At 40.5% G+C, this 11049-nt stretch overlaps 2 protein-coding genes across 6 annotated transcripts; one reads left to right on the top strand and one right to left on the bottom strand.

Annotated features, from left to right (window-relative positions):
- The first annotated feature begins 1009 nt into the window (after positions 1-1009).
- On the top strand, positions 1010-4402 carry ift20 (intraflagellar transport 20 homolog (Chlamydomonas)). Of its 2 annotated transcripts, none has more exons than XM_085244727.1 (5): positions 1010-1305; positions 2626-2763; positions 2847-2932; positions 3088-3191; positions 3672-4402. In XM_085244727.1, the coding sequence occupies exons 2-5, from the start codon at positions 2637-2639 to the stop codon at positions 3751-3753; spliced, it is 399 nt and encodes a 132-aa protein (XP_085100853.1). In that variant the 5' UTR covers positions 1010-1305; positions 2626-2636; the 3' UTR covers positions 3754-4402. The 2 variants fall into 2 exon arrangements, with proteins under 2 accessions (XP_085100853.1, XP_085100854.1); XM_085244728.1 differs by lacking the exon at positions 1010-1305 and adding an exon at positions 1343-1526.
- On the bottom strand, positions 4161-10897 carry lyrm9 (LYR motif containing 9). Of its 4 annotated transcripts, none has more exons than XM_085244732.1 (5): positions 10835-10897; positions 8514-8657; positions 6214-6306; positions 6060-6133; positions 4161-5647 (listed from the first exon to the last, which is right to left on the bottom strand). In XM_085244732.1, exons 1-4 carry the CDS (start codon positions 10895-10897, stop codon positions 6116-6118), a joined length of 318 nt encoding a protein of 105 aa, XP_085100858.1. In that variant the 3' UTR covers positions 4161-5647; positions 6060-6115. The 4 variants fall into 4 exon arrangements, with proteins under 4 accessions (XP_085100858.1, XP_085100855.1, XP_085100857.1 ...); XM_085244729.1 differs by having other exon boundaries at positions 10737-10839; XM_085244731.1 differs by lacking the exon at positions 4161-5647 and having other exon boundaries at positions 5662-6133; positions 10737-10839.
- Between the last annotated feature and the right edge of the window lie 152 nt (positions 10898-11049).

Below are 11049 nucleotides of genomic sequence, written 5' to 3'. Positions count from 1 at the left end.
AGTAATCATCCACAACTATTTTCAGTTGCAGATGATAAAGGATTCAGAAAGTTTATTCATGCAGGTCCATATAACAGAGAATGTGCATCTTCTTTTTGTTTTCATATTTTTTCATATTTATATTTAATTGTGTTGTGGTTTGCAGTGTTTTGTGTTGTTTCACTTTAATTTTGTTTAAAAGGAAAAAGCTGAAAATTTAAATAGTTAAAAGTTGAAATGTAAATAGTTGTTTTTTGTATTATATGATTTATTTATTACATTTTATGTGGAGTAAATAAACCAAAGTATATTTACGGTGGCCCCCAGAGACAAAGCACGTACAAACTCCAAAACACATAAAAACTCCAAAACACGTATAAAACACAACAGAAGTGCTCCAGGATGCTAGGGGGCAGAGTTGAGCTTTTGTGGCTACACAAGCCAGGAAGTACGACCAGATTTGGTGTGTGGTAGTAACAGGTAAATGAACATATTTTAAATTATTTGAATATATATGAGTGCTTGTGTATAAATACACAAACAATACACATATGCTTTCAATTGTGTAATTTAAGTGATCTAGGTAGCTCTGTTTTGGAAGTTCAGTTAACGCTAGAAATGTGCTTTGGAGTTTGTACGTGCTTTGGAATTTGTACATGCTTTTTGGAGTTTGTATGTGCTTTGTCTCTAGGGGCCACTGTATATATTTACATATAAACATATATAAATAAAACCACGTGTTTTTTTGCATAATTTTATATTGTTGTTAATAATAAATTAATTAAAGCAACAAAACAACCTGAAGATCCGGTTGGAAGCCGAAAGAGCCGGTTGGAAGCCGAAAGAGCCGGCTCTTTTTATTGAGATGAGCCGAAAGAACCGGTTCTCTAAAAAGCTCCGGAAATCCCATCACTAGAGTTTATGCTGGCCAGGCCTTCAATTGCAAAGCACAATGCTGCCCTCGTCCGTCAGTAACAGGTATTGCAAGACAAACTGCCCTGCCTTCATTGGATTGGAATGTTCGTGTACACGCCAGTCCCGTTCCATTTCATTCAGCTGTCACGCCTCCCACAGGTCTTACCTTGGTTTTTCAGTTTTAACTCTTTGTTGTGACTGTAGGAAGCACCTTTTATAAAATACAGAAGTGCCTTCATATCATAGGGCTCTGGATGAGGCAGGTTACGGAAACAAACGCGCACACACACAAACACAGGGAGGAGCGTTTGGTTTCCCTGGCAGCGAGAAGATGAGGAGGAGCTTTGGTTGGTTGTTACTCTGCCACATAGTCAAACAACAGAGAACCATCTGTGACTGCGGTTAGAAGAGGTAAAATCACACGTACAAGCGTTTTTAAATCATATTAGGGGTTAATGAAACCGTGTTGTCCTCGTAGGTTTATTAGCTTTAACGGGGTTAATGTGTTGCGTCCAACTAGCGTTAGTGAGCAGCTTAGCTAACTAGCTATTTGAATTAGCTAACTAATTTTAGCAAGCTAGCTAACAGTGTTAGCCTGTGTCACAGTTAGTGATTTCGACTGGCAGGAAATAGTGAGTAATACTACAGCTTTCTTTTGTTTTACTTACTCAGACTGTTTATAACGTTTTTGTACATTCAAATAAGTTAAGGTTAGTTTCCATTGTATCCGATGTTAATGTGATTCTGATGACTTGCACTGGAGAAGCCTGTAGTTATGTGTACGTGTTTATTTAATGATAATTTGACCGTGAATAGAGCTGCTTGTAAAATGTTCGTTTCGAACCTGTCTCTCACTGAAGACCACAGTTCAACGAAAAGTTCATTTTGCATGAACGGACCATATGTTACCGTTAGTGGCTAAACGTGACTGGACGTGCAGACATACAGTCAAAAACAAGGCTCCGACGTCTGGTTGGAAACACTGACGTCATGTGACCATGGCTAACTGAGGTCTTCGGTTTCAAACAGGTGGCTTCCCTGCGGCGATATCTTTGATTGTTAGCCAGTAGAACAAACATGATGACACTAAACTCCCAGAAACCTTCAGTCAGCAGCAGCAGAAACAACCACAGCACAGGGCTCAACAGATAGTGCTGTGGCACTATAGACGTAACAGTGACCTCACTAGACCTTCCAGTTTAGTTTGTTGGTTTCTTTACCTGCAGTTTGATCTATTTTGTGACTTTTGATGTTTTGGAAGACTGCAAATAATGAACAAAAAGACAATATTATTTTAGTATTATTCTAATTATTTTATAACTTATGTATATAATATATAATAATGTTATTATATTGTTGTTGTTAGGCACCATAGGGTGAGACTCTATATGTCACTGATCTGTCACAGGGCTAACACACAGAGACAGACAGCCATTTGCACTCACCGTCACATCTATGGGCAATTTTGATTCAGTTAACCTAACCCCACTAACTGCATGTCTCTGTGGGAGGAAGCTGAAGAAAACCGATGCAAACACAGTGTTAGTAAATGAGGGCCAGATGAAGTCATCTGTACTGTAAGATTTTATATCGGGCTGGAAAGCCTGCTAACTACAGTAGCAGTTAAAGGACTTGTTCTGGATGCTGATATCAAAGCTATATGTTTTATCCGTGTTTAACTTCTCTCATGCCGGTCTTCCTCTATCACTCTTTCTGTCTCCTTTGTGGCAGGCCCCGTGGCCATGGCTACAGACCCATTAGCTGAGGCAGGCTTTTATTTTGATGAACTCAACAAGCTGCGAGTGTTGGAGCCTGATGTCAGCCAGAAGACTTCAGAGCTCAAAGAAGAGTGCAAAGAGTTTGTGGACAGTAAGCACAGATCACATTTAGTTTAACCTGCTCTCCTAACATTAGCAGGTCCTGCATCTACAGACACGTGTTCTTCTTTACAGAAATTGGCCAGTTTCAGAAGATAGTGGGAGGTCTGATTGAGCTCGTGGATGAACTGGCAAAAGAAGCAGAGACAGAAAAGATGAAGGTAAGCTCGATATTTGAAGACTTTTCATTGGCTCTTGCAAAAGAAGTTGTAGTGCTCGTGTACTAAAGCTTTATAACATCTGAGTGTGTCTGTATGATATGTGATCATGAGAATGAGACTTTTATCAGGTATGATTCTGTGTTATTCTCCTTCAGGCCATTGGAGCCAGAAACCTGCTGACGTCTGTAGCAAAGCAAAGAGAGGCCCAGCAGCAGCAGCTTCAGGCTCTCATAGCAGAGAAGAAGATGCAGCTTGAAAGGTAATATAGGAAAAAAAAGAGTGGGTAGAGACACCCATCTGTGCAGGACAGTAGGCTATGATGTCCCATGTGTATAATCGGGGATATGACATTTCTCCAAAACCTTAGTGTTTTTTTTTTGTTTTGTTTTTTTACAGGATGTGAAACACAATAGGAAAAAAACACATGTAGCATAAACTTTCCAGCTTTCATCAGACCAGCACGCTCCATGTTGTTGTCACACAGTTATACAATATTGCATTTATATTGTATTCCAATGTTTAATTGTAACACTCCTAAAAAAATTATAATAGTACTTGTGTGTGCCTAAATAAAGGCCTTGTGTGGAGAACATATATATTTTCTGTGCAGGGTAGAAACATTTCCATACACATGCTAGCGGAGGAGGCCCAGTGCTGTCCTAATGTGTGGTAGGCGTAAGTAAAGGATAGTCAGGTATCCCTTTCTTATGTCTGTCTGCTGTTTTCTGTTGTGTCCCAGATATCGTATAGAGTACGAAGCTTTGTCCAAAGTGGAGTCAGAGCAGAACGAGTTCATCGACCAGTTTATTCTCCAGAAGTAAGAACTCCTGAGACCAAACAGTCTGCGACTTTCCTCAGTGCCTATCCCATTTTCAGAGAACTACTCCGCTGCAGCTCCTTTTCCGAAGCAGTCCCAAAACTCTGACGTCACGGACGCCTCCTCCTCTGACGTGCTGTGTGTGAACTGACTGCCTGCTGTTTCCCACTGTGGACAGCAGGTGTGTGCATTTACATTGCAGCTTCACGTGCTCACCTCTGCTGGCATCAAGTGTCTCAACATGTCACACCAACACTGAAGACGATGGAGCTATTTATACAAAGAGAACCTATTTATACTATTTATACTTTAGTCTGTATATCTAGTTTTATTACTTTTTGTATCAATGGAGATTAATACTGCATGTGCACGTAGCTGTAAATAAGTTTCAGTTCAAGAAAAATGAGCAGATCAGGATGTTTTTGTTTTATTCCATTGGTTGGTGAGGCCAGTACATACGAAACATTCTCATTGTTTTCTTGTATGTGTATCCTTGTTATCCAGCATTTATTTGAGAAAAATGGTTATACTTGAATACTGTATGTTGCACAGAAGTATCACCTTTGCCTCCAAGCTGTAGAAGAGATGCGTGAGCAAAGTTTAACAATGTGCAATTTAAGTATTGTGTTAATAAAGATTACGTGATATGCAAATATTCTGGCACTGTTTTACCTCACATAGGGAAGAAAGCATGTCACAAGCCTAAAACTGCAGAGGGCAGTTCACGTGTGCTTTTATATACTGTAGGTCCACGGATGGAGTCACCTAAACTCCTTCCTGGTTGTGACAAACTGGCTGAAATCTGATCTCGAGTCAGTTCTTTTTCTTCTTTCAGTACTTAAATAGCAACACTTGAAAATCCTCATTTACTAAAAGAAAAGAGAAATATCTTTGCTTCCCCTGCAATCCTGGATCGGACACCCTCCACTGATGCAACATGAGAGCAGCTTTTCTATTCGTCCAACCACCGACTACACATTGACCTGCAAATCTGCTGAAACAGGCCTTTAGGATCTAACCCAGGAAGTCTGAAAGGGCAGCCTGACAGCTAAAGTACACTTTGAATGATTTTCTTTCAGGTGGTTAACATTGATTTTGTTGTTGACACCATCAATAGGAGTACATTATATTACACGGTCTGCTTTTTCAAACGTGTCCATCACCACTGTGTGCAGTACACTGACCGTAGCACTCACTTGTCCCACGTTTTGTCACGTTCCAGCCTTTTTCCAAACTAGATTCATTTTTCACTTTAAATTTCGACACACAACACACCATAACCCCGTGCAGTCAGGTCGTACTGTAAATATGCGAACTGTTAAAGGTGGGATATTTTTAATTGGTGACACGATTGTCCTCCAAGCGTTGCAACAGATTAGTAGTATTGTTGTTGGATGATGAAATGTTTTTCTCCCTTTTGTTTGAAGTCGTCTTTACTAAAGTCAAACGTGTCCAAACAACAGACGTGAGATTTGAAGTTGTGCGTTCAGCTCGATGTGTTGATTTGTTTGTTTTTCTCCATGATGCTGCAGAAAGCACAGAGTCACGTGACAACACAGAATTTAAAAAAACTGAAATAACCGACACGGGAAAGATCAGGTGGATTAGAGATTCCCAGTGTCAGTTTTGATTCCTTTTTGACTGCCCAGCTCTAGTAAGGAACACAGCTGATTTGATGCTAGCTGTCTCAAACAAAGTAGTAAAGTGTGTTTCAGTACTTCCATACCAGACTTTTACTATTAACAAGTACGGGCAGCGATATGTTAGCAGCTGTACTTGCTGCCATCTTCCATGTTCTCCTTCTTCTTCAGCATGGAAGATAATCTAGAAGCCTTGTCGGTCGTATGTCGTCCCCTTCAGTTCTGCTTCTACATCATTACATACGCAGCCTGAGGAACCTACGGCAGTAAAGGAAAAACAAACAAAAAACAAGTACTGTAGCATTTTTCACAGTTCTGGTACGAACGTTAGTACCTTTCTTAGTAGGCTGTAAACATATTTAAAGTTTTAAACGTGCATTAAGGTGGGAGCCATGCTCAGACAACACTGGACCAACTACTACGTGTGTTCATCATTCAGACACAGAGGCTGTAGAGGACATTGATATGTATATAAAGCATAAAACCATGAACTCTTTGTAGTTCGCTGAATAGTTTCAGTTTCCATCTCCTGTTCGACTTTTGCTCCAAGGAACAAACCAACTAAGTTCATGATTGCACATTTAATGGCATAGTTTGAGAACAGTATTTACAGCGAGTCATCCCTCAAAAAAACCATAACACCCTGAGCACTCGCAGACAGGGACAGCACCTTCACCAGTGTAACTCCAGGACAGCCCTGCAAAATGCACCGCCGTGGACACGCGCTCATTTCTTCTTGGTATACTGTGAATGACAAACGAAATGAACATTACGCTTTATGTTCATGTGTGTAACCTTGGAGGTCTTCTTTCCTTTATCCTTACTTTATCAAGAATCCAGTCAGCATCTGCAATCGCTCTCTGGATGATCATCTGTGTCCTCTCAGGGTCGTCTTCATCTGAGTGGCTGTTGTAACCCTGGAAACAAACAGCAAACAAAGACTTTATGATCTTGGCAGAAACTACTTTCAGCAGTAATGATGATGATGATACATTAATGGTGCATGAGTCACAGTTATTGGTTGTTATGGTGACCATAAACATGTCAGCACTATCTAATAATACAAATCAATAGTGCAGCACAAAGGTCAAAGGTCGGGAGTTTGCCTTCACAGGAAACGGCTCGTTAACAATTCAACTGTTCTACTGCTGCTGCCAGCCAATCACATCACAACAGAAACCGAAAATAAGGTTAGCGATGAAGGCAGCGTTAGATGGGCCTCTTCACGTCACTGCAACAACCGTTTGTAGAACTGTGCACGAGTTATTTTTAAGATATTTTGTTGCTTTTCTCCATTTTATATTATATCTGTTTAAAAATGGTCAGATTTTTAACATTTCTGTTGACTTAAAATACACAACACACGTGTCTAAAGTGGTCAGTATGGACTCTAAGACTGGGGTTTTCAGTACAGTCAACAAAAGATGAATTGTATTCACCATCACCCAAATCTCCTGACACAAGTCATTTCTAATCCCCATAACGATATAATCACAATATTGGCATTTTCTGTAAATTCAGTGAATAGTTTATATAACCAACACATTGAAAGTACTGCTCGTTTTTTACTTCATTGAAATAATAAAAAGTTAAATAAATATGATTATTGTAGGAGCCATAATTGAATGTATTGAATTTTGATGATCACTGGGTTTTTATTTGTTTGGTTGTTATGGGAGTCACGTGGGTGCTAGCGGTGACATAAATGGGCGTTGTCAGTCTGTCATTCACTGGTTTTGATTTTGACAGAGAGGAGGGCTGGGTAGCCGTAGTTTTTGTTGACCGCTGCACTACATGTTTGCTTCGTTATATTAGAGCCTGTGATGTTGTAAGAGTTTGAATCAGGAGCCGATGATACTACTCTGTAAAAATCGCAGAGCACTTTAATAAACAAGCAAACAATTCCACCTCTCGCATTATTGCGTAAAGTTGACAGCGCGTCAGGCAAATAGGCAGGCTTCATCCCCGGCCTCTAGCGACTGTGGAAGTCGCTACAATTATAAATACACCCCACACAGTCACGTGTTGTGTGTTTTGATCAGTGAACAAAACCATATATGTATATTTATCTTCGGGATTCTTTGTGCTTCTCATTCGCAAACACGCGATTCTTGCTTAGGTGGTGTCAGAGGTCTGTGGTGTGGGTGTCTGTGGAGGGGGCCGGGTCGGCACAGTTTTCTGCTCCATGTCAGACTCGGTTACAGAGGTAACCCCTCGTCTAGCAACGAGCCCCTCGATTTGTTTTGTATGCTCCTTCTGTGTTGCCGTGGTGACTACTGTCGGTGCAAAAGTATCGCAGTTATCGGTGTATTTCACACAATACAAAATAAACTGTCGAGTATAATATGAAACAATCGGCTTTGTCATTTGATATATTTCATCACATCACACGGCCATAAATTCAGTTTTATTTATAAAGCGCTACTCTCCTCAAGGCACTTTATATTGTAAGATCAAGACTCTACAGCAGGGGTCGCCAATCCCAGTCCTCAAGGGCCGGTGTCCCTGCAGGCTTTAGATGTGTCCTTGATCCATCACAGCTGATTTAAATGGATAAATGACCATCTCGACATGTCTCGAAGTTCTCCAGATGCCTGGTAATGAACTAATCATGTGATTCAGGTGTGTTGACCCAGGGTGAGATCTAAAACCTGCAGGACACCGGCCCTCATGGACTGGGATTGGGGACCCCTGCTCTACAGTAATACAAAGATTACTGAATTATCCCGAAAACACACCAGGTTGGGTGGGTCTCTTCCTGTTAAAGTGACGTTCTTCCTCCCCACTGTCACCCTGTGATCATGTGACTGTTCTCTCTTTATTAATGCCAGGTCCCTAAAATAACTATTGCTGTGAACTGGTGCTTAATAAAGACGGCTCACTAATTCTGCATTGAGACAATTTTCATCGTTTTCCCGATCCTCACTATGTGCAGGATTATATGAATACTTCATGAGCACAGATTGATTCTCAATGAGCTGTTTAAAACCATTTCTCTGTGTCAGATGTGATGTAGCTCAGTTAGTCTTGTCACACAAGAGTCCAAAAGGTATTAAAGTTACCGTCACAGTTTCACTTGGAAAACATTTTGCTTGTCATTGATCGGTGCATAAAATGACCTCACCTGTCTTATGGCATGTCGATAGTGTTGTTGCATTGCTGTGGATGGTAACTGCCTGCAGCACCTGAGCAGGTATCGATACAGCTGCAATGGAGTGTGGACCAACTCGGCTCCAGCTAAAGGTGGCATCCCTTCCTGGTTAAACAGCTGTTGGTAAAAATAAAAACGGACTCTATGTGTAGACTGCAGATGTGAGAACATCTGGGCTAAGTGTGTGTCAGCAGGGGAAAGCACATGCGTTTTAATATAATGTTGTGAAGCTTTTATAGAGATGATTCCCCAACAGCAGTAACACCAACAAGATGCCTGGAAACATAAATCTGGTACAGGCATGTGGTTAGTGATTTCAGACAGATGAAGCATTAGTAATGCCAACACCAGTGTTGTGCCAAAAACTGATTTCAAATGTTTCTGTGTTTTTTATGTGTAATATCTTTATGTATGTTGGTTAATAGACTTCAGTGAACAGAATACTCTGAAAAAGACATTTTAAAAGTCAACAAGATGTTTTTTTTAACTGGAAAAATTAAGGATATATAAACGTCACTGCCAAAAAACGACTGCAGCTTCTACCTTGTGACATGAATGTTGTTTGTGCCTCAAGATGACCTGATAGCATTCATGAGAGATACATTTGACATTTGTTTCACATATTACAGAGCAACAAGTTATTTATAGCAGTTTAAATACGAGCTATCATTTTTTGGCACAACACCGGCCTGGATCAGAAGGACACTGGCTAGCTTGTGAGGTTTTGTGTAGGTTTGGCGCCCTGGGGAAAAGAGAGCTGGGCTAAAGTAGTTCAAAGTACATTAAAAATAATAATACTGACAAATGGAGATTAGGGCTGCCACAAACGATTATTTTGATAGTCGACTAGTCACCGATTATTTTTGCGATTAGTCGACTAATCAGATCATCATCCATTGGACGTACAGCGTACAGCTTATTGCACCAGCAGCATCTGGTCTTATATAACTATCATTAGCTTACAGCTTGAAGTGTTTGTGCTAACTAAAAATAAAGACAAGATGGTAGTTTATTAATTTTTAATGAAATTTGCAGATTGTTTCGGTGAAGTTTAATAAACTCCTTGCTTTCTAAAATATAACAGGACACCGGAGTATATTCTCCAGCGTCTCACACTTCTGATAATCAGCTGTCTGCTTGACAGTTTTAGCTGTGCAAAAACTATAACTTTAATCTCAGCCAAACCGATTTACTCAGGAACAAATAAAATACTAAAGAAAGCCAAACAATAACATTTTTAAGTTATCTAAGTGACTTATATATATGTTTAACCTGACTAGCGAAAGACGGCGGTGGGTTTGAAAACGATTTGCCGGGAGTCCGGTGTTCTCACGGCGCTAGTGAGCCTCGCCCCCGGCTCGCTAACGAGCTAGTGGGTAACAGACGTCTCCGAAACCGTCGGAGCGCTTTTGAAAATATGTGGTGTCTTGATAAACTGAGCAGATATTTGAGGTTTACACAGCTACATTCTCGCCTGAAAATATGTTAAAGGTTTATTTTGTGACCCAGAAAGAATAATAAGAGTAAAGTTAAAACTAACTAGCTGCCGCCATTGTTGACAACTGCGCTGGGCTGCGCTATGAATTCTGGGACACAGCTTCTTCTTCTTCGGGGTTTAACGGCAGCTGGCATCCTTGTACATGCAGTGCTGCCATCTTCTGTTTCAGTCCGTTATTACACTCTTAAATCCTACTACTCATTCCTGCGTCCTTTGTGATCTTACAAAGCTTCAAACGACGCGTCGACTATTAAATTAGTCGTCGACGATTTTAATAGTCGACATAATCGTGACTAGTTGACTAATCGTGGCAGCCCTAATGGAGATACAAGAATACATCAGATACAGCAGAGACGTGGACACCATAAAGATCACCTATCAGCCACAAACATGAAACAGTGTCCATCATTCAGTTTCCAGTTAATCAAGCAGGACTACTCTCAGTTAGCCAGCTAACTTGGAAACTTATTCCAATGTAGCAATATTAAAAATTAAAAAGCTCCACGTGGCAGTAAAATATTCAGGTTTCGCTCTCGGTGTTTAGAAATTGCTTTCATCCTGACCTTCCAGGTTTACGCTTGGCTGCTCTGGATGTAAACAGTGTTGCTAACTGAGGCTAGCTACTCCCTGACAGAAGCATTCTTTTCCACAGGTCGGAGGCTACACTGTTACTATAAAGCACGCGTGGGTATGCTTACTGTAGCTGTCAGGGTGAACGAAACATCACAAACTCTCCTCAGTGTTCTTACCAAACTTCTATGACCACTGCATTCATAAGCTCCGACTATAATATTACCCGGATGTACTTGATGCCCCGTCTTCTTCTATGGTTGACAAATGTGTTACATTGAAAGAGCATCGACTCCTGTTGTTGGATCTATAAACTACAAACATAGGTACACACATCTGTACCTAAAGAGTCAAAGTAATGTGTAATACATAAGCTTTGGTCATTGTTCATAAAGTCGTGTTTATCTCATTTAAGACCTGAGGATTTGTCTAATGTTCTGG

The sequence above is a fragment of the Mchenga conophoros genome, linkage group LG14 (assembly GCF_057382185.1).
Source record: "Mchenga conophoros isolate Kocher_MC1m ecotype Shallow Benthic linkage group LG14, M_conophoros_male_GT1.1, whole genome shotgun sequence".
Classification (NCBI taxonomy): Eukaryota; Metazoa; Chordata; class Actinopteri; order Cichliformes; family Cichlidae; genus Mchenga; species Mchenga conophoros.
This window is presented reverse-complemented; position numbering and strand designations above follow the sequence as displayed.

Coding starts and splice junctions, on each gene's coding strand:
- ift20 (XM_085244727.1), top strand. CDS start 2,637: ATGGCTACAGACCCATTAGCTGAGGCAGGCTTTTATTTTGATGAACTC. Junction 2,933..3,087: donor CAGAGACAGAAAAGATGAAG/GTAAGCTCGATA, acceptor ATTCTCCTTCAG/GCCATTGGAGCCAGAAACCT. Junction 3,192..3,671: donor AAGAAGATGCAGCTTGAAAG/GTAATATAGGAA, acceptor GTTGTGTCCCAG/ATATCGTATAGAGTACGAAG.
- lyrm9 (XM_085244732.1), bottom strand. CDS start 10,897: ATGCTCTTTCAATGTAACACATTTGTCAACCATAGAAGAAGACGGGGC. Junction 8,658..10,834: donor GGGGCATCAAGTACATCCGG/GTAATATTATAG, acceptor TTTTACCAACAG/CTGTTTAACCAGGAAGGGAT. Junction 6,307..8,513: donor ATCGACATGCCATAAGACAG/GTGAGGTCATTT, acceptor GTTTGTTTCCAG/GGTTACAACAGCCACTCAGA.